Source organism: Dermacentor andersoni, chromosome 7, assembly GCF_023375885.2.
Source record: "Dermacentor andersoni chromosome 7, qqDerAnde1_hic_scaffold, whole genome shotgun sequence".
NCBI lineage: Eukaryota > Metazoa > Arthropoda > Arachnida > Ixodida > Ixodidae > Dermacentor > Dermacentor andersoni.
Window position 1 is genome coordinate 9,336,525 of NC_092820.1, and position 22,342 is coordinate 9,358,866.

Below are 22,342 nucleotides of genomic sequence, written 5' to 3' on the forward strand. Positions count from 1 at the left end.
CAAACAAACAAAGCACCTCTCTATGTTGGCATCCAGTCACCGCACAGTATGGGAGGCTTGCAGTGCCTTCTAAGATATTCGTGAAAAAATGATGTGCCCAGCAATCACTAAGAACATGAACAGGGGTACTTTTTTGTAACAGTCCATTTCATTTTCTTTTGTTACAATATTGTCCCGCCAAATGGACATTAAATGGCCATGGCAAAACGACAAGCATCATTATGCAAAGAACACAAGAGGTTCACAGAATGATGAAGACTAGACGTTCTTCAGACAAGCGCTACCATTTCAACAAAATTAACTTGTTTTGGTCAAGGTGAAAACAAGTTGAAACGACGGTCCGGGACATCTCTTGCTTGACCACTGCCGAACTGTCACTGTGTGTGTCAAAAAAAAAGGAGGCAGGGAAAATGCAGGGAAAATGAAAGCCACCGCAGTTCTTTTTCATGTTGCCTGTATAACTTTTACATGTATGGCAAGATATTGTGCAATTTGCTTTCAATGCTTCATCAACGTTGCAAAAAATAAATGAGACACATTGCATCTAGTCAGTAGTCAGTAAGAAAATACAATAGGCTGTGCCCAAAAATTGACAGCTATGGCATCACCAGTGGCCAATGTCTCGTATCAGTGTTCTGGTAAGTAGACATCAACAGGTGCTTTGGAGATCACTCTTGACTATCTACGCATCTCATGCTCTAAATTTATTGCAGTAGAACGACCTCAACTGTATCCACCCACTTAGGTTGGTACACTGTGCATTCTGCTTGTCTGTGGACAAGCGGCAACATTACGAAGTGCCAAAGACATGGCCTTCGAGATTGTGTACTACAGTGCTATTGCAACAGTGGAATGCCATAACATTTGAGGCCATCCAAAACCCAATGATTACTTACAAACTTATCGTAGTGTTATGGAGTTCGAAGCTGCTTAATAAAATTGTAACAGAGCCATTCCTGCTTATGTTTTTCCCTTCTTTTGATGCCAAGTCTCAAAGGTCTCCATTATTCATACAGTCTGTTTCATCTAAAGCAGGAGCATCAATCCAAGCCCAGCCAGACTCACCCGTTGCCGCTCCGACACAGCCTCACCAATCATCTTCTGCTGCAACTCTCGTTTTATCCTGCAGGCAGCAATTGGCCGCATGAACAAATATAACAGCATGAACAATCAAAACGCAACAGATGTTGATTCAACCTGTCAATATAAATCAACAAATAAAGTGAGGGTGAAATTCATTTATACATGCAGGGTGCCCAGCTAACTTCATGTCGAAGCTTAAATATGTGCCAGTGCACTATGTGAGTATGCAACTAAAGGTCCCCAAGCAGCCACGGATATCCGTGAGATGTCAGCCGCAAGTCCGAATGTCCGTTCATCTAAATACCCCTCATGGATGTCCATAGGTCGTACGAGTCCATATCCATTCGGATGTCTTGGAGACATCCTACTTTGAATGTCCGCTGGCTGTACACAAATGGACGTTCCTAGGACATAAGTTAGGGCATTGATCAATGTCCTAATATGAAAAATACAGTTGGAAATTTTAAATTAATTAAATTAATTTTTCGTAATTCATTTTACATTTTCATGTTTCTGCACTCTATTGAACACATAATCCGAGTTATTTTTGCATGGCAAAATGAGTAGCTGATGCATCCTTGCAACTTATTACGACAGTTAAAGCATAACAGATCTCAAAGGCTAGGCTTTTTTTGGCTGCATGAACCTGCAGAAGCAAAAAATACATCATAAGCGACATGTAGCGGCAGGCAATGTCTAAGGCTATGCTGCTATATGAATTCAGTAGAACTGATTTCAGGGGCCAGAAACACAGCATAGACATTTCGTTTTCGTACACCACTTATTGCCAAAATGAGTAGTTATTTCACTGCCTAATTTGATATATAATAAAAATGTTTCAACGAAACTATTTATATGTGAAGGTTTATTTGCTTCTATTACAGAAACAGGAGCAGGAGCAAAAGGCTACAATTGGCATTCAGCACTGTGGTATATAATGTGAAATACATTGGTGACATCCTATCGAATCATTGTTAGTACTTGTGCAGTACAGAGGTAAACTTATCATCCAAATAAAACTGAAACAGATCAGCAGCGCGAAATACAGAAGACATACACAGGTTATAGAAAAATAATACAGATTGACAATGAATCTGTAGATACAATTTCCCCAAGTCTGGGAAATAAGTAACATAACAACATAAATGAATTGTGTAACTGAAAAACAAAAACAAAAGCACAACAATGTGTTACAACATAAGATGCTAAAATATACATATAACCTATATTGCATTTCATGTCCTATACTAATGTGCATTTTCATGGATTTCATAGATAATTTACCATAATCAGTGTCAGTGTTACCTTGGTGTCAGTGTTTATTGGCTTCTCATGATATGACTAATAAAATCGGGCCCCTCGGTTAACCCCCTTTTCTTCTCGTTCATTACCATAATCAGGTAAACTTAGGTGATTTAATAATCTAGGAACCAGGTGATTCAAATGCTGCCTGCCATAAACTGTTTGAGACTTTAGAGTTTCCCTAGTTTCCTTGCGTAGGCAATAGTAAGATTTTGATTCAGTTGATTTTGATGTATACACTTTGTTAGTTTTTATACGTTGCAATAACTTATAATAGTACTATATCTGGTTTGCTTTCAGCAGACTGTGTTTGATGAATAGAGTATGTGTTCTCAAATCTTGAGGTTTACCCCTGTAGTTTTCACAATATCTAAGGTCACTCTTTTGTAAGACTATCAATTGTCGATAATTTTGTGAATATGTTGTACCCCATACAAGTAAACACTATATAAGTCATGAATAAAACATGGAGTAATATAATACCTTTTTAAGCCAAAGTGGAATCAGATCCCTGATTCTGTTAGAACACCCCGTGATTTTGTTAAGTTCAGCAGACAGTCTTCTCACGTGTCTTTCAGGACATATCATCTCACGTGTCTTTCAGGACATATCACCTTTAAACCAAATGCCCAGAAACTTAATGAGCTTCTACTTGTTCTATTTGCACATCTCAAAACCATATTGGTAACTTAAAATTTATCGGTTTGTTAATTGGTGCAAATATTGTCACAGCCTAGTAGGAGACGGAAAAGCCGGTGTCGAGGACGTGTAAAAGCACTTTATGAGAGCAGTGAATGCGACGTCATTGTCGTCTCTGTTTTTCTACTCCCGCGCTACTTCAGCGTCGTTCTCATCACCTGGCATATACCCACGGCGACCATATAGGATGTGGCATTTGCCCCTCCTTTGGAAAAAAAAAGGCATCGTCTCGAAGCACCAATCTCCGAAGGCTGTGCACAGACGATGCAAAGTTGAGGTCATGAGGAAAAGTACGGCTTCATACGAAGCATGTGCACAACCTCGGGCAGATGCCGCCGGCGTTTGGAGCAGTTATTACTGTCGGGGACAACTTCGTAATTCACATCCCTGATGCGGCACAGAACTGTGTATGGGCCAAAGTATCTTCGCAGGAGCTTCTCAGACGGCCCCCGCCGACGAATAGGAGTCCAGACGCACACCTGGTCACCGACGTTGTATGTAACAGGTCTGTGTCGAAGATTGTAGTGTCGAGCATCGTATTCCTGTTGTTATTTGATTCGCAAATGCGCAAGCTGCCTGGCTTCCTCTGCCGCGTTGCGTAAATTCCTCGGCACCAGTCTCGTCGTCACCGCACTGGTGTGGCAGCATTGCGTCCAACAATGTTGTCACTTCCCGGCCGTAAACGAGGTTGAAAGGTGCCACGCGTGTTGTCTCTTGGCAAGCCGTGTTATACGCAAATGTAACATATGGTAAAATCTCGTCCCAGTTCCTGTGGTCGACGTCGATGTACATACTCATCATGTCTGCCAGTCTTATTCAAATGTTCGGTCAGCCCATTGGTTTGGGGATGATAGGCCGTGGTCTTTCGGTGAGTGGTACCACTTAGTCGCAAAATGGTATCCAGAAGCGCAGCCGTGAATGCAGCTCCTCTGTCTGTTATGACCACTGCGAGAGCGCCATGCCTTAGGACGACAGCTTCGATGAAAAATCGCGCTGCTTTGGCTGCTGTTCCATGTTTGATAGCACCTGTTTCGGCGTATCGAGTAAAGTAATCTGTGACGACGATTATCCACGTATTTCCGGCAGTAGACAGTGGAAACGGACCTAAAAGGTCCATGCCAATTTGCTCGAACGGTGCTTGCGGTATCTGAACAGGATGCAGCAGTCCAGCTGGCTTGCCGGGAAGGGCTTTGCGGCGCTGGCAATCCAGGCATGTCTGTATGTAATGTTTCACGATCGACGCAAGTCTCGGCCAATAGTACTTTAGCCTAATTCTTGCCAATGTCCGAGTGTAGCCTAAGTGACCAGCGGTCGGCTCGTTGTGACAGGCATGTAGGACTTCGTCGCGAACAGATGCGGGAATGACGAGTAAGTAGCTGCTTCCACTAGGTGAAAAGTTCTTTTTATAGAGAACGTCGTGGCATAAGCAGAATGAAGGTAGCCCTCTGGCGAATAACCTCGGCACGTTGCTTGTTCTTCCCTCTAAGTAATCGAAAAGAGGAACAAGTTCTGCGTCCTCGCGTTGCTGGCGTGAAACAGCCACAGTATCTAGCACGCCTAGAAAAGCCGTGTCATCATCGTCGTGCACTGCACTCTCAACAGGAGACCGTGAAAGGCAGTCGGCGTCGGTGTGTCGTTTCCCCGATTTGTATACAACAGTGAAGTCGAACTCTTGGAGCCGAAGACTCCAGCGTGCAAGCCGACCAGCTGGATCATCTAAATTAGTCAGCCAGCAAAGTGCATGATGGTCACTGACAACGGTGAAACACCGACCATACAAATATGGCCGAAATTTCAGGACAGCCCACACCAGTGCGAGACATTCTTTTTCTGTAGTAGAGTAGCTAGCCTCCATTCTTGATAGTGTCCTGCTGGCGTAAGCAATCACTCTTTCGGCGCCGTCCTGCCACTGTACAAGCACTGCGCCAAGGCCGACATTACTAGCGTCGATATGAAGAATCGTAGGGGCGTAAATGGGCGAGCACGGGAGGCGTCTGCAGCTGTTGACGTAGGTCATCAAAAGCCCGTTGCTGGTCTTCACCCCACACAAAGGGGACATCTTCTTTGGTAAGATGTGTTAATGGCCATGCGATACACAAAAATTCGGCGATAAACTGTCGGTAGTAGGCGCAAAGGCCCAGAAAACGTCGCACTGCCTTTTTATCTGATGGCGTTGGGAAATTAGCAACGGCAGAGATTTTATCAGGGTCAGGTCGGGTACCTTCACGACTAACAACGTGACCGAGAAATTGAAGTTCTTCAAAACCAAAATGGCACTTTTCAGGTTTCAAAGTTAGACCTGTTAGTGTATTGCTTCAAAGACCGTCTTTAGTCTCTGTAAGTGTTCCTCGAACGTGACGGAGAAAACAATCACGTTGTCGAGGTACGCCAGACAGGTTTGCCATTTGAGGCCTGAGAGTACCATGTCTATTAGTCGGTGAAACGTTGCCAGCGCAGAACACAAACTGAAGGGGAGCACCTGAAATTCATAAAGTCCGTTGGGTGTCATAAAAGCAGTCTTCTCACGGTCTCTCTCATCAATTTCTATTTGCCAGTAGCCACTTTTCAAGTTTATCAACGAAAAGTAATGTGCATTTCGTAGCCTGTCCAGTGAATCGTCGATACGCGGTAGCGGATAAACGTCTTTCTTTCTGATCTGGTTGAGTTTTCGATAGTCGACGCAGAAGTGCAGGCTGCCGTCCTTCTTTTTCACCAATACGACAGGCGATGCCGAAGGACTCTTAGAGGGCCGAATAACTCTGTCCTCAAGCATGGTCTTCACTTGTGTTTGTATTGCCTCGTGCTTCTTAGGTGCTACACGATAAGGATTCTGACGAATTGGTCTGGCGTCGGCTTCGGTGACAATACGGTGCTTAGTGAGCGGCATCTGGCTAACTCGTGACGTGGATGAGAAGCAGCTCTTAAACTCATCGATGAGCTCAAGAAGGCTGTTGCGTTCCACGGGCGATAAGGTGGGACCGATGTCAACCACAGGGGCAGGCATAGCCACAGTGGACGTCGCGTGCTCCACTGAGAGGCAGTCTTGTACTGAGGTAAATTCGTCGAAGTAAGCAACAGCCATGTCTCTAACAATGTGTCGACGTTCCCTGGTAAAATTCGTCAGCAGTAGTTCGGCACGTCCGTCATGTATGTCAATTACGGCCCTGGCGATGAAAACGTCTTGACTCAGTACCAGTGCGTCGATGTGTTCGGCGACGCCAGTCCCGGTGTTCAAGTTGTCGCAGATAACAGGTACGAGGGAACAATGTCGGCGGCGGCGATACGTAAGCGGGGTCGCTGGTGTTCCGCGGGGTCGACATCGTCTGGGCTTGTAGCAAATGTGATGAGGAGGTCCCGGATATTAATCACTGCACCGTACTCTCTCAAGAAATCCATCCCCAATATAAGTTGCTTACAACACTCAAAGAGAATGACGAGGGTGGCGACAAAGGTTGCACCGGCGATTACTATCCTGGCTGTGCATTTTCCAATCAGCGTCATCAACTGGCCGCCGGCAGTTCTGATGTTGGGCCCAGTCCACGGCGTCTTCACTTTTCTCAGCTTATCAGCCAGCTTTTTACTTATTATCGAAAAATGCAAACCAGTATCGACAAGAGCGGCCACTTGGTGGCCGTCAATGCAAACGACAAGATAGGCGCTGACGGCGTCGGTTGCAGGGGGTGTGGTTGTAGTCGTCAGACTTGTAGAGTCGTCGATCGTCGGAGATGGGGGGCTCTTGGATATCTAGCCTGTTTGCAACCTCACCCCCGAAGGTCGCTGCGTCTAGTTTCCTCGGCGCGGGCTAGGGGACCTGCCCCTAGAGGCATCTGAAAAAATTGCGACGGGTCGGTGGGGTGTAACGAGCCGGAGAAGGCGAACTCGATTGAGGCGTCGTTGAACCTTCTGGCCGAAAGTTTGTAGAATTTCCGTTGCGGCTACGTGCAGCATCAGTCACAGGGTAATTGCAGTTGGGAAATCTTGGGCACCCAGCCGCGCAGTAGTGGCATGCACGGTAAACATGTCCTGCTTCGCCGCAATGAAAGCATAGCGGCCGGTGGTGAGCGGTGTGCCACATATCGGTCATTCGAAGCAGGTAGCTGGCAGGGGATTCACCGTAGAAACGAGGCGCAGCGATCGACTGGCGCCGATATGGCATAGTTGGCGGCGGTTGTGACTGTTCAAAATAGGGCGTCGGGGGTGGTGGTGATGGCTGCGTCGTAGTGGTTGACGGTGTCAGCAGCATCGAAGTGGCGGGAGGTGGACGACAGACAGCTTCCGCGTAGGTTAATCGTCGCGGCACCGCCTGCCAGTTGGGCGACGAAAAGGCCTCTCGAACTTCCTCCCGAACGATATCAGCGACAGAAGCCACCGCTGGTGCCATGGGAGAGATCCCGATCTGCCGGATCTCTTCTCGCACAATCTCTTGGATGACTTCACGCAGAGACGTGCTGCAGCTCTCAGGTAGAATTGAAGCATTCACCGGCGAGTTCTTGCGATCATATTGGTGGTACTGTTGCTGTAGTGCCCGTTCTATAGCGGTAGCCTCGTTGGTAAATTCGGCCACTGTCGTCGGTGGGTTCCTCACGAGCCCGGCAAACAGTTCCTCCTTCACTCCGTGCAAGAGAGAGCGCAACTTCTTTTCTTCGGCCATCTCAGGGTCTGCTCTGCGGAAAAGGCAGGCCATATTTTCTGCAAACATGGCAACGCTCTCGTTTGGTTTTTGAATACGGGATTTGAGAAGGCGCTGCGCGTTGTCTCTTCTGTCGCTACTAGTGAATGTGTCTAGCAGTTGGGTGCGGAAGGCACCCCACGTGGTCAAATTTCTCTCCCGGTTCACAAACCACGTACGCGCACTGTCTTGAAGCGCAAAATAGACATTAGACAACTTTTGTTGGGAGCCCCAGTCATTATAATTGGCGACACGCTCAAATTGCTCCAGCCAATCTTGCACATCTTCAAAAGCGTCACCATGGAAACTTTCTGGGATCTTGGGATTCTGTAGCGTCACCTGCGATGGAGTTGCAGTGGCCATGGCAGAAATCGATAGACGCATTCTTGCAGGGTCCTGCAAAGGGTTGAACTCGGGCGTCAGGCCTAGCAGGCGGCGACTGTATCGGTGAACAGGAGTTTCGATGAACGCAGGTGATTCCGCATTCTATGTATGGCTCCGCGAAGGGGTGCTGATCATGAGGCAATCCTACCCCGCACCTCCACCAGTGTCACAGCCTAGTAGGAGACGGGAAAGCCGGTGTCGAGGACGTGTAAAAGCACTTCATGAGAGCAGTCAACGCGACGTCGTTGTCGTCTCTGTTTTTCTACTTGCGCGCTACTTCAGCGTCGTTCTCATCGCCTGGCACATACCCGCGGCGACCATATAGGATGTGGCAATATTATATTGTAGTGGGTAATATGCATGTGTGTGGTGTTGTGTGGACTGCCACCGCTGTGGCGAGGGACCCGAGCTCGGGCTGCTTATGCGAAGGGCTAGGACTCGTGATCAAGATCTACTCGCGATTCCTCGAACGAGCTGCAATAAACCCTCTTTCATTTGGTGGAGGTGTGGGGTAACCTCGGAAACTGGAACTACGAAACCGGACGCTACCCACTGCTGCGACCATGCCTGACAAAACCACACAGGAAGATGCACCACTGCCTCCGATGGTCATCATTTTTGGTGTGTTTCCCAGCGTGATCCTGACATCTTTAGCGGCATGGATGATCATGACGTGGAGGATTGGTTGTCATGTTACTAACGGGTGAGCCAGCATAACAAGTGGTACGACGCCACCAAGTTGCACAACGTGCTGTTTTACTTAACTGGCGCCGCAAACCTCTGGTTCCAAAATTACGAACACGATTTCACAACATAGAGCACATTGAAGACATGTTTCGCAGAAGTGTTCGGGTGCCCCGCTGTGCACAAGCTTTGCGCAGAACGCTTACGCGGGCATGCGCAACATCACGGTGAAACTTTCACAAGTTACATCAGAGATGTCACTGACCTGTGTAAATGTGTGAATTCGTCAATGGCAGAACAGGACAAGATAAAACACATTATAAAAGGCATTGATGAAGATGCCTTTCAAATGTTGTTAGCGAAGGATCCGCATACCATGGCTGAAGTTATCAATTTGTGCCAAAGTTTTGATGAGCTACGGAAACAACGCATCTTGGCTCGGTATGTTGTATCCGATTGATTTCTTTGTGCTAACTTGTTGCTTCCATGATGTGACTCTTGGTTGGGATTTTCTGTTGCGCCATCATGCCGTCATTGACTGTGCATGTGCTGAGGTTCAGTTCTCCGTTCTGTGCGATTTGCCATCCCCCGACTTTCAAGTTCATAATGTTAGCAGGATCTGTGTAGCTTCAGATACTGACCTTCTGCCTCACAGTGCTGTATTTGTCCCTCTTTCATGCGCATCGCTTGCCGAAGCGATGGTCATGCTTACATCCGCTGCCGTTTTCAGTCGCCGCCAGCCTATATTGTTGCCTTTCACCCTCCTCACGGTTCACCATGGTGCTGCAGAAATACTGATTTCTAACCCAAATTCGTACACTTTGGCTTTGCATTGTGGCGAGGCTATTCGTGCCATCCAGACTGTGGACGCTGACGTTATTGTGCATTTTCCTATTGCCGATGACGTGGATAATGCCAACGTAACAGCACTGACACCCAATGTGTCATCTAACCGATGTTTTTTGTCGCTATATTGCAGATGACCTCGAGCCGACGCAACGTGAGTGGCTAATTACACTTTTAAATAATTTTCACGCCTCTTATGACTGGAACCCAGCATCACTTGGCCGCACAAGTACCGTCTCTCACCACATTGATATGGGACATCATGCACCATTACGTCAGCGTCCGTACCGCGTGTCATCCACTGAGCGTTGTGTCATCACCGAGCAAGTTGAAGACATGCTCGAACGTGGTGTTATCAAGCCATCCCGCAGTCCTTGGTCATCTCCCGTAGTGCTCGTTAAGAAAAAAGATGGCTCGATTTGTTTCTGTGTGGACTACCGTCGCTTCAACAAGATTACACAAAAAGATGTCTATCCTTTACCGCGCATAGACGACGCGCTGGACTGTCTACATGGTGCCGAATTCTTTTCCTCTTTGGACTTGCGATCGGGCTACTGGCAAGTCCCAGTGGTTGAATCCAACCACTCGAAGACAGCTTTTATTACGCCTGATGGCCTGTATGAGTTTACAGTAATGCCATTCGGCCTCTGCAATGCGCCAGCGACATCCGAAAGGATGATGGACAATATTCTGCGATGCCTCAAATGGAAGACGTCCTTGTGTTATTTAGACGATGTGGTACTTTTCTTCTCTGATTTCACCACTCACCTCTCTCGTCTACGCGAAGTCCTTACTTGCCTTGCCACCACCGGCCTTCAACTTAACTTGAAAAAGTGCCGCTGGAGCCCGCTAGAGCTCCGAAGTTTTAGCGTTCTTTGCTCTTATTTTTGACGCTTTGTGCGCAATTTTGCCTGCATCACTGCTCCCCTGATGAAGCTCCTGGCTGGCCCTGGTGACCTTCGCGACTGGACTCCGGCATGTGACCAAGCCTTCACCACTTTGCATCGTCTGCTTACCTCACCGTCTGTTCTACGCCACTTCGACCCGAGTGCACCGACCAAATTTCATACGGACGCCAGTGGTCTTGGTCTTGGAGCCGTCCTTGCACAACGCAAGCCTGGCTTTCAGGAATATGTGGTTGCATATGCAAGTCGTGCCCTCATGAAGGCAGAAACCAATTATTCTGTCACAGAAAAAGAATGTTTGGCTAAAGTTTGGGCCTTAAAACAAATTTCGCCCTTACTTGTAGGGCCATCCGTTCGATGTTGTGACAGACCACATCGCGCTCTAGTGGCTTGCGTCACTGAAAGACCTGTCGAGGCGTCTTGGACGTTGGGCTCTTTGGCTCCAAAAATTTGACATTCGCGTCATCTATCGCTCTGGGCATCAACATTCTGATGCAGATGTGCTCTCCTGATCACCCATGCAATCCGACGAAACGCCACCCTCATCCATGGAGTGCCCGGTTGCTACGTTTGCTGTTACTGACATGCTGTCTGAACAGAGAAAAGATTCGTGGTTTGTGTCTGTCATTGACATTCTTAAGAGTTCTTCAATGGCTAGATGCCCTCGAGTCCTTCATCGCCAAGCCACCCATTTCGTGCTATGGGATGCCATCTTGTACCGCCGAAACTATCAGCCAGACGGTCGCAAATGGCTGCTAGTCATCCCTCGCCATTTGCGTTCCGACATATGGACATATTTCCACGCCGACCCACAACAAGCTCATGTTGGCGTGCTGAAAACCTACGAGCGGCTCCGCCAGCAGTACTACTGGCGCGGCATGTATTCATATGTCCGCAAATACATTCAGTTGTGTGCAGGCTGTCAGCGACGCAAGACATCTCCTCATACGACAGGGCCTCTGCAACCTTTACCGTGTCCTGAACGTCCTTTTGACCGGGTTGGCATTGACCTTTATGGGCCTCTTCCATGCACTGCTAATGGAAATTATTGGATAATTGTTGCAGTAGACCACCTCACAAGATATGCCGAAAGTGCTGCACTTGCTTCAAGTGCAGCTCGCGACATCACCGCATTCATCTTACGGCATTTCATCTTATGACATGGAGCACCGTGAGAACTGCTCAGCGACCGAGGCCATGTCTTCTTGTCCAAAGTTATTAATGAGCTACTTGCCGCGTGCCACACTATTCACCGCACTACTACGCCGTATCACCCACAGACTAACGGTCTAACGATTGGTGACATGCTCACCATGTATGTTGCGTCTGATCATTCCAATTGGGACGATGTCCTCCCTTTTGTGACGTACGCATATAATACCGCCACTGAGGCTACCACAGGCTTCTCACCATTTTTTCTTCTTTATGGACGTGAACCATCCACTACTCTCTACACTGTACTACAATATCATCCGGATGCCTCTGAATTCACCCCTCTTTCCGAAGTTGCTCGCCATTCTGAAGAGTGCCGTGAACTGGCTCGCTCATTCACGTCGGATACCCAAGGAATCCACAAAGATCGACACAACAACGATCAGCCCACACAGTCCTTCTACGTGGACTCTCACATCTGGCTTCGGCTGCCCTTCCAAGCTCCAGGCCTTAGCCCAAAGCTTCCTCCGAAATATCAAGGTCCGTACCAGATTGTCCCATGTACATCACCTGTGAATTATGTAGTCGAACTGGTGACACCATCTTCGGAGAAACGCCGCCGTGGCCGTGAGACGGTTCACGTCAGCCGCCTGAAGCTGACCACCTTATCGTATCATCACCTTCGGTTGTCAGGATGGCTCCTCTTCGCCGCGGGGGCAATTGTAGTGGGTAATATGCATGTGGAGCTGTGAGGACTGCCACCGCTGTGGCGTGAGACCCGAGCTCGGGCTGGTGATGCGAAGGGCTAGGACTTGTGATCAAGAGCTACTTGCGATCCCTCGAACGAGCTGCATAAACCCCCTTTCAATATATTTAGTTTTATTGACATTTAATTGCAAGTTGTTGCTGTGTAACCATGAAAACAGAAGATTTAAGTAATTATTTATTGAAATCTGCAACGTTTGCAATGACTTGTCTGCTAAAAACACATATGTCATCACCATACATGATTAAACTTTGAGAATTTTGTGGGTAGGAAAGATCATTGATGTATAGGTTAAATAAGAAAGGTCTAAGTATAGAGCCTTGTGCGACACCTTGTATTATCTTTAGTTTCGGAGATTTGCAATTGTTAAATGATATGTACTGATACCTGTCTTGTAAATAGCTACGAATTAAGTGGTATGCTGACCTTCTTATCCCATAATCATAAATCTTGGTCAATAAAATGGCATGGCTTACAGGATCAAAAGCTTTTCTGAGATCTAAAAAGACACCAACGGTGTATTAGCTTTGTTCAATGTTATATATTATTTCATGTTTAATAGAGAGTAATGCTTCTCCACAGTATCTTTCCTTTTTAAACCCATATTGCACATCAGACATAATAGAGTACTTTCAGATAAATTTTTCAAGGCGGATGTTTATGATTGTCTAAAATTATATTATATATATATTACTTAACATTATATTACTCACTTTTCTATTCAAAACTCAGTTATGGCATTTTAGTCTGGGGAACTACGACAGCTTCAAACTACAACAAACTAATCATCGTACAAAAGAAAATATTGAGAATGTGTGAAAACTATGTGGGTGACAAACGAGGACTCCGAACAAAACCGCTCTTCATTAAATATAGCATGCTTAAAGCAGATCAAGTTTATTATTTCAAACTACTCCAGTGGATATATAAATATAGGCTGCACACAATACCTGTCGACAGTTGCACCTCATACCCAATACGTAAACCACACTATGTAAAGCCCGCCACAAGAACTGATTACGGAAAGCAAACATTGAATTATCAAATGATTAATATATTAAACAGTGATCACTTTAACGTACAATACACAATCCTTCCACAGCTTCAAAAATGACTGTAAAAACCTATTAGTGGGCAGTGACATTGCATTTTCATTTTGAGTAACCTGTGCTCATCCCTGATAACACATGTAACCTCAGTTATGTTAGATTTTTCTCCAAGCTTGTAAATCATGTTTGCCATTGTTTCGGCATTTACATTGTGTATCAGTCTAAACCTTCGCTTTTTTTTTCTGAAATGTTTCAATGTACTGATCTACTTACTGTATGTGCTAGTTATTTTCGAGCAAGTGATTCTATGGTGTTTTTTTTCTTTGTTGACTTCTGGTGTAAACCAATTTTATTGTTATATAATACTTATTGCATATGTATCTTCTGCTTTTTCGAAATCTATCCCTTTGAAGCAAAAGTAATGCTTTGGAGACATGTGTTCTGAATAATTGAATTTTTCGTTGCTGTGTGCTGTGTGTTAAAGATAGGTTCGACAAATATGTATGTGAATGATATGTCATGCTGCCTTGAACTGTAGGGACGCAGAGGCTCTGTCAGGCATCTTGCCTTTACCTCTGCCCCCTACACGGAGAGAATCCGTGAAACAAACAATAAAGAAAAAAAAAAAGAAAAAAAAATATTTTAGACATTACTGGTAGTACAGATATGGGTCAGTAATTGTTAAAAGTGTAATCTGTGCCGCCCTTGCACACTGGGCACACTCTAGCTAGCTTGAGTGCTTCCGTAAAATTGCCACATTCGAGCATACGAATAGCATTATGAGCTAGAGGGCTGGAAATTAAGTCCATTACGTGTTTCATGGCAATTGGTATGATATCATTGTATCCTGCAGCAGCGTTATTTTTAGGTTGCACATAATATCTGTCACTTTGTACTCCATTGATACTTGCATTGGGATGCGTTGGAGAGCCTTGGCAATGCATGCTGTTGAACGACAGTGTCCTGCAGCGATCCAATCCAAATTATAGCCATCATTCCATCGTTTTAAGGGTGGCAAAGCGTCAGTGCAGCGACGGTTTGTTTGCCATCTTCACAGCCTGCCCGAAGTCACCTGCTCAGCTTGAAGTGTGAAAACTACATCTATCGCTATTTGAACCATCCGAGTATCGGAACATGTTTTGTTCACAGGTGCCAACAAGCCCTAAGGTGAGGGGAAAGCCGTCGATGTGAAAGAAAGCATCACTGCAAACAAATGCCATATTTGAGGCCTTCGGAACACAGGCCGGCAGCCAGCAGTCAACAGCCTTAGAATTCGCAAGTCCAGAATGGTACAGCGGTGCATGTATGCTGCACACATGCGTTAACATGTATTGTCGTCCTATCTGCACGAATGTTTATGTGCCCTGCGACGTTTTCTGCTACACAGAGTCTACCTCAGGAGTTAATGCCACTGAGTGTAACACGGCGCGGTCCCCGACCACGGGCTAAGAGGCAAAATGATGCAACTACTCTCTAGTGCAGCGGGTATTAAAGATCCTTATAGCATTGAATGAATTTATGCTTAAAGAGGTAAAGATAATTGCTTTTGTTGCTTTTGGCAGCCCCACTCGGCACTTGCCCTGTCACTGTCTCAGCAGCAGTACACTACTAGGTACTATGTAGCAGTATTGTACTAGTACACTAGTACTAGGGGTGTGCAAATACCGAAGACTCGATTTTGAGTAGAATACTAAATCGAATCAAGAAAAAAAAGCTGAAAATCGAATATCAGAAAATTTTGTCACAATATTTCACGCTTACAAATTTTGGGCAAAAAAGTACAGTGTTTCACATGCTTGGGAGTCTCCTAGCATTGCATAACAAGAATGTAGCAAGCTGTCAGTAACATGGGTACAAAGAAATCAAGATATACAGTACGGTCTACTCTTAATTATGGGAACACCAAATTAGTATGCCAGCATTGATTACAGCTCAGTTCTAGTATTCTAGTATATGAAGGTCTGGAAAATGTTTTTATTTTATCGATAGGAGGTCTATTCAATATAATCAAGTGCTTTTTTTCCCTCTGAAACTAATCAGTTTGTGACATTCTGTACTGAATAACAACAAGGTTCTCAGTTTAATAACGGGCCTGTGTTTTGCGGCAATATTTTATTTATTGCTTGGACAGTTTTGCTTTCCTGTTTTTCTCCAAAATACAGAAGGGCTATCCCAACTTTACAGCCGGTGGCTTATTCTAAGGCCAATCTGCGCGAGGGACAGAAGGACCACACATGATGCGTGATCACCGCTCCGCGCATAACTGGTGCCGACGGCAAAGAGCCGGCACTATCCATGTGTCAGGTTTGGCGCGATTTGCCACCTGTCAAAGATTCTAAAATCTGTAGGGTCCTGACAAGAACATGCAACCCACACCCCCCCTTCCTCCTCTCCCCTTGGTCGTCCGCCGTCCATGCCACTGCATGCAACCAGGTCACAGCACTTTCCCATCAGCCACATGAATGAAACTTAAAGCTAGTTTTGTGGCAGGTTTGCTCAAATCTAAAAGAAGAAAGGGAGAAAGAATGAACGATGCGCGTCTATGAATGGCGTCGGCAACGAGAGACCGCCGTCCTGTGTGTCACAAAGATGGAAACTTTGTTGTCATCTCGTGTGCCCTTACTTTCATTTGCGAAGCGGGTTGTTGGCTTTCTGAGTGTTGTGGGACTGCTGCAAATATGCACAAGTCGATTCAGCATTATACCGTAACTCTGGTTGCCAATGCCTGACGAAGCAGTGCCGAGCCAGTGTGGCGGCGACAAAAATTTGCTGCTGGCCGACATGCTAACGGGCCACAAGCCATCGTGGATTGCTTTTTGCTAATATGTTCATAGGGTGGCTCATCAGTGACTGACAGCTGCTTGTAGTATAGTGTCGCCCCCTGTCAGATCTCTGTGTCATCGTACATGTATGTTTTGTAGTTGTTTAGCTAGATGGCGCACCCCCCTTCTGTCATGCGACAAGCTTGGACCAATCGGGAGGTGTCATCTAGCGTGTGAAGCCTTTATAAGAATAAACGGCCGCGGGTCGGTCGAGTCTTCGTTCCGGTTTTCATCGGGAGCAATTAGCTCCGAGTCTCCTTCACTGCGCCGGCGCTAGCCGCGCGTTCGCCCGTCGGGGCCCCCCGCTTGCCTGCCGCTGCCGACACAACATCTTTTGGCGACGAAGATGGGATTCCCGCAGCGGTTCCGACCGAAGCCCCGGGACACCAACGAGCTTCGTAAGTGAAGCGACCCTTCCCGTGTCCGCACGGCAGGCAAACGCCGCCGACGCACTTGGCGTCGCGAGGCTTCCGAGCCTAGGCCTTCTCGCCCCCTTTGTTCTTCCTTGCCCATTCCTGCGGCGAGCTCCGGCTTGTTTTCTGCACTGTCTCCTGCACCTACCGGGCATGGCGTCTTTCACGGCGAACCTTCCCGTTTTTCTGGAATTGCCCGGGCCACCGTTAATCCCTTGGTATCGCTGGAAAAAAATTTTTCAGGCCCACCTCGAAGCGGCCGGCGGTGGCGACTGGACGGACGCACGACGAGCGTCCGCGCTCGTCAGCGCTCTCGGGCGTGAGGGACAACGGAAGTACTTTGCAGACGAGGAGCAGGAAGCAGCAAGGCAGTTAACCAGCGCAGCGTCAGCTTCAAGCGAAGCAGCAAGGCAGTTAACCAGCGCAGCGTCAGCTTCAAGCGAAGCAGCAAGGCAGTCGACCGGCGCAGCGTCAACGTCAAGTGATGCGGTCCCGCCAGCGTCAGAGTTTCCGAGACTCTTGCAGCGGCTTGACCGGCTGTTCGCCGCGTCAACAAATGTCCTGGCGGAACGGCACGAATTCACCAGTCGAAAGCAGTTCGAGGGAGAAGGATTCCTGGAATTCGTGACCGCATTGAAGGAGAAGGCGGTACAGTGCAACTTCGGCACAGCCTACAACGAGCGCGTCCGAGACCAAATTGTACATGGGGTAGCGAACGTCTGCGTTCGCGAAAAGTTGCTGGCTCATGGCGAAACCCTGTCCCTGGACAAGGCAGAAGAAATTGGACGCTCGTTAGAAGCCTTGCATCGAGCGAACCGCGCGTTCGGCTCCGAAAATGTTCGAAGAATTGAGGCATCTCAATTTGGCGTTCCGTTGACGGGCCAAGACGGCCGACTTCTTCCGGGAAGCCGCCGAGACGACCGACTTCTTCCGGGAAGCCGCCGAGACGACCGACTTCTTCCGAGAAGCCGCCGAGAGGGCCGACATTTCGCACATGGCTCCTCCGGGAACCGTGGTGCATGCGATCGGTGTGGCAGCACGAAACATATTGCAACGTATAGGAATTGTCCAGCAAGGAACCGGCGGTGCAACGCCTGCCACACGTTGGGCCATTTTGCATCAGTATGCCGAAAAACCCGTACTGTTCAACACGTCTCTTCCGCAGAGACGCTGTCTTCAACTTCCGCAGGGCAGCCGTCCGCGTCTGTCTTGACGGTAAGCGCTTTCGAAACTAAAAAAGATTTGGAAGTTCCGGTCGTAGTGAACGGCGTCTCCATGCGACTGCCGGTGGATACGGGAGCGTCTGTCTCAATGATGACGGCCGAAGATTTTGGAAAGCACTTTGGGCGACAGCACAGACTGTCAAAAAGAGCAGTGGACTTGAGGAATTTCTCCAGGCAACGCATCGACATTCAAGGCCTGTTTCAAGCCACTGTCCAGTTTTTCCAAAGGTCATGCTCCGTCACGTTCCACGTAACGACTACAGGAACATCACTGCTGGGTTTAGACGCCATCCAACGCTTGGGCATACAGATCGACGGTACGTCGCTGACATGTCGTCTACCATCGCTTCCTTCAGTACAGAGCCCCATAGGTGTGCCTCCGGATTTTGATCACCTTTCCAGTGATGAGTTGGGTCTCGTCAACAACGTTGTTCACCGAATTCATCGGCAGCAAGATGCGAAACCAGTATCTTCAAAGTGGCGCCGACTACCCCTGGCTCTCCGTGACCAGGGCACACATGAATGGCGACGTCTCGAGGACTGCGACGTCATCGAGCGCGTCGAGGCTACTGAGTGGGTGTCTCCACTCGTGGTGGTGCGCAAGAGGGATGGAACCATGCGGCTCTGTGTAGATCTGCGGGAACAGGACAGTCTTGTGTCTCAAGTTCAAGAAAGGGTCTTGCAGAAACAGTCGCAGACTAAACAGTACGTAGACAAACGTAGAGGTGCTCAGGCAACTCGTATCAAGGTGGGAGACACCGTCAGAATCAGATTTAACAGGAAAGGAATTTTTAAGTACAGTAAACCTCGTAAAGTCAAGGCCCAGATAGGACCATCTATTTTTGTACTTAGTGATGGGAAGACGTGGCAAGTGTCTAAGTTAACCGTAGTGATGAATGATCCAGCAGGTAGTACATTGTGTACAAGTGATAGAAACTTTTTGTACTCATATTCAAACTTGGATAGTCATTCCGATGACTCGTCTGTAGTGACATCGTCCTTTCACAGGCATCACTTAAGTAGTGCATCTGACTGTATCGCTTCAGAGTCTACACAGTCGGCAATCATTTCTGATTCCGTGGGGGAATCGGTAGCATCCCAGGACTTGTTGGGACTTCGAGAGGAGCTTCCTGGGCAACCCTCTCCAGCTTTGAGCGACAACCACATTCAGTTTTCCAACCAGGGGGAGGTAAATAATAGTGGGACGACTGGGTCTTTAAAGTCGACCGATACGCGTCGCAACCCCCAAAGTTCTTCTGAGGTACGCACGCGTCCTCATCGTGACAGAAAACGGCCTCCGTGGCTCGATGATTTTGTTTCTGTAGTGTAGAGCGTATTTACGTCTTTGAAATGCCACGGCTAGGGGCCTCGTTGAGACAGTCCACATGTTTAATTAACACAGGTATAAAATGTGCTCCTTGTTGCGGTGCAGTGAGTTTTGTGCCGTGTTCTTTGTCAGACTTAGTGACTGCCTGTGTTTTGGTGCCCAAGACTGGTGCACATGTATGTGAACTTGGGCGGGGATGGATTGAATTTGTTGTGGACTTAAGTGCATGCCTTGTGTGCATCTGGTGCACGTGTGTGTGAACGTGGGGGGGAACGAACTGAAATTGCCTTTGGACTTAAGTGCGTGTCTTGTGTGCGCGTTTCACTGTATGCTTACTTTGTTTCCAGGGGGGATGATGTACTATAGTGTCGCCCCCTGTCAGATCTCTGTGTCATCGTACATGTATGTTTTGTAGTTGTTTAGCTAGATGGCGCACCCCCCTTCTGTCATGCGACAAGCTTGGACCAATCGGGAGGTGTCATCTAGCGTGTGAAGCCTTTATAAGAATAAACGGCCGCGGGTCGGTCGAGTCTTCGTTCCGGTTTTCATCGGGAGCAGTTAGCTCCGAGTCTCCTTCACTGCACCGGCGCTAGCCGCGCGTTCGCCCGTCGGGGCCCCCCGCTTGCCTGCCGCTGCCGACACAACACTGCTGAAGCAACACGAAGTTCATCACCGGATTATACAACACTCTACATGCCTGTCAATGGAGGCAATGATAGCAAATGTCTATGACGGCATGACAAGCGTGGCATAATTGCAATTGAATGACAGTATGATTACAATACAATGACGAAGAAAGATTGACATCTATGGAACGACGAAGGCCGTATGATGATGGCATGACAATAATGGGATGTTACTGAAGTGATAACAATGATAAAATGACAATGTGACGACGACGGTGTGATGACGACTGTGTGAAGATGATAGCGTGATGATGACAGCATGATGAAAGTCAGATCACAAAGCGGAGATGGTGACGTTGCAATGACCACTGCGGCATCATGGCTCCAAACACATACCGAATGGCCAAAGCTATTAGACAACTTGGACCACTGGGTCGGTGTAGAGGCGTGATGACGACAGCATGATGATAGTCTGAGCATGAAACTCGAACGACAACGATTGAATGACCATGCCGGCATCACTGTGACAGTGAGACAAAGAATGCATGACGACTGTATGATGACGCTGGCGTGACGATGATGATACGACAAGCATCGGATAAGAAAGCTGAAACGACAGCGATGCAACAACTATGACGACGTCACGAGCATGAGTACATAGCCAGTGGCCCAAACTATTAGATAACTTGGACCACTAGTTTGAGGTAGCAGGCGTGAGGACGACAGCATGACGAGAGTAAGATATCACGAAGCTGGAATGATGACAATCCAATGTCCATGGTGGAGTCATGACCAGGAACACATAACAAGTGGTCCAAGAAGGTAGTCAATTTGGGCCACTCGGTCGACTAGATACGTAGATAGATAGAAAGGCTCAAATTCACGCCTACAATCGAAAGGCTGTTTTATATGTGCTGTCATGGCCATGAATTGCACGGGCTCGAGCTACCAAGGCCAGATGTCATACGTTGACATATGAGCGTGGACGCTGCAATTGGTAAAGCACTGCATGCAGCATAATGTGGCTCACACTTGCGGCAAGTTATGTTTTCGTTTGAAGAAAACATTTCGATGAAATAAAACAGTTCCTATGCTTTATGCACACTTTTGGCTCCATATATGGTTGTAAATAACAAAAAATTGAGCCTTTTATTTTTCTCATTCGAGACTTGCAACATTTGTGAATGTATGTGCGCACATGTCACACACGCAAGCAGTGATCTATGTTTTTCAACATTTATGCATACAACTGAAGTTTGTTTCCCCTCATCTTTTATTCAAGAAAAATGCAATAGATGGGTCACTGATGGCCGCTACATGGAGCAAGTTGCGTTTTGTTTGGTATTAGTATGTCTAATAACGAGCTACGGAAAGAAGAATGATAGGTGTAACCTTAAGGGATAAGAGAAGAGCAGATTGGGTGAGGGAACAAACGCGAGTTGATGACATCTTAGTTGAAATCAAGAAAAGAAATGGGCATGAGCAGGACATGTAATGAGGAGGGAAGATAACCGATGGTCATTAAGGGTTACCGACTGGATTCCAAGGGAAGGGAAGCGTAGCAGGGGACGGCAGAAAGTTAGTTGGGCGGATGAGATTAAGAAGTTTGCAGGGACAACATGGCCACAATTAATACATGACCGGGGTAGTTGGAGAAGTATGGGATAGGCCTTTGCCCTGCAGTGGGCGTAACCAAGCTGACGATGATGATGGTGAATAGCATTATTAGTCAAGAATAATTGACTAAAGCTTTTAGTGAACTCCACAAAGTCAAAATTTCGTGCATTTTTATACCAATCGTTCAGTTTCTACTGCAGTATGCTCTCTTGCAAAAGCAAATATGGGAGAAAATGTGCCACACTTGTTAGTACAATAAAATGTCATCACTACGAACACCACATTAACGAACTTTTCAGTCTACGAAATTTTTTAAAATCCCCGCAAGAATGCCTATATTTCCAACGTAAAAAACTTTCCGTACTACGAATTTGAGATTACCGAATATTTCAGAATAATGTACGTAGTTTAATCCTGTAGTCACCAAGATGCTTCATTATTACAAAGTTCCGTCGAAGTTTCGGTGCCGAATACCTGAAGCTTACACCTATCATCATCATCCGCACCAGCAGCAGCCATGCGCTGGGGAACTCGTTTCAACGGTTAGGGCCTCATCAGCATCAGGGTCAGCGTCGCTAGGGTCATATTTGAACTCTCCCACTACGTCGCAGGCCTAGCGTCACCAGGCCCCGAACACTCTCAAGTTCAACAAATGGCCACAGAGGGCAAAAAAAAAAACGACCGTGCAGTGCTGCTAAAAAAACGGGCATAGTACACCAATTGAAAAGGTTCCTCCGTGAGTGCATTATCTCCCACTAGAGGCACTGTAGTAAGC

General features: G+C 47.1%; 1 protein-coding gene across 5 annotated transcripts in view; it reads right to left on the reverse strand.

Annotated features, from left to right (window-relative positions):
- The window catches only part of Plc21C (Phospholipase C at 21C), a 546,034-nt gene that overhangs the window by 23,748 nt on the left and 499,944 nt on the right, over nt 1–22,342 (reverse strand). For all 5 annotated transcript variants that reach the window (XM_055073221.2, XM_055073217.2, XM_055073222.2 and 2 more), the window contains one exon: nt 1,066–1,123. In XM_055073221.2, the coding sequence (XP_054929196.1) occupies nt 1,066–1,123 (58 nt within the window). The remainder of the gene's footprint in view (nt 1–1,065; nt 1,124–22,342) is intronic.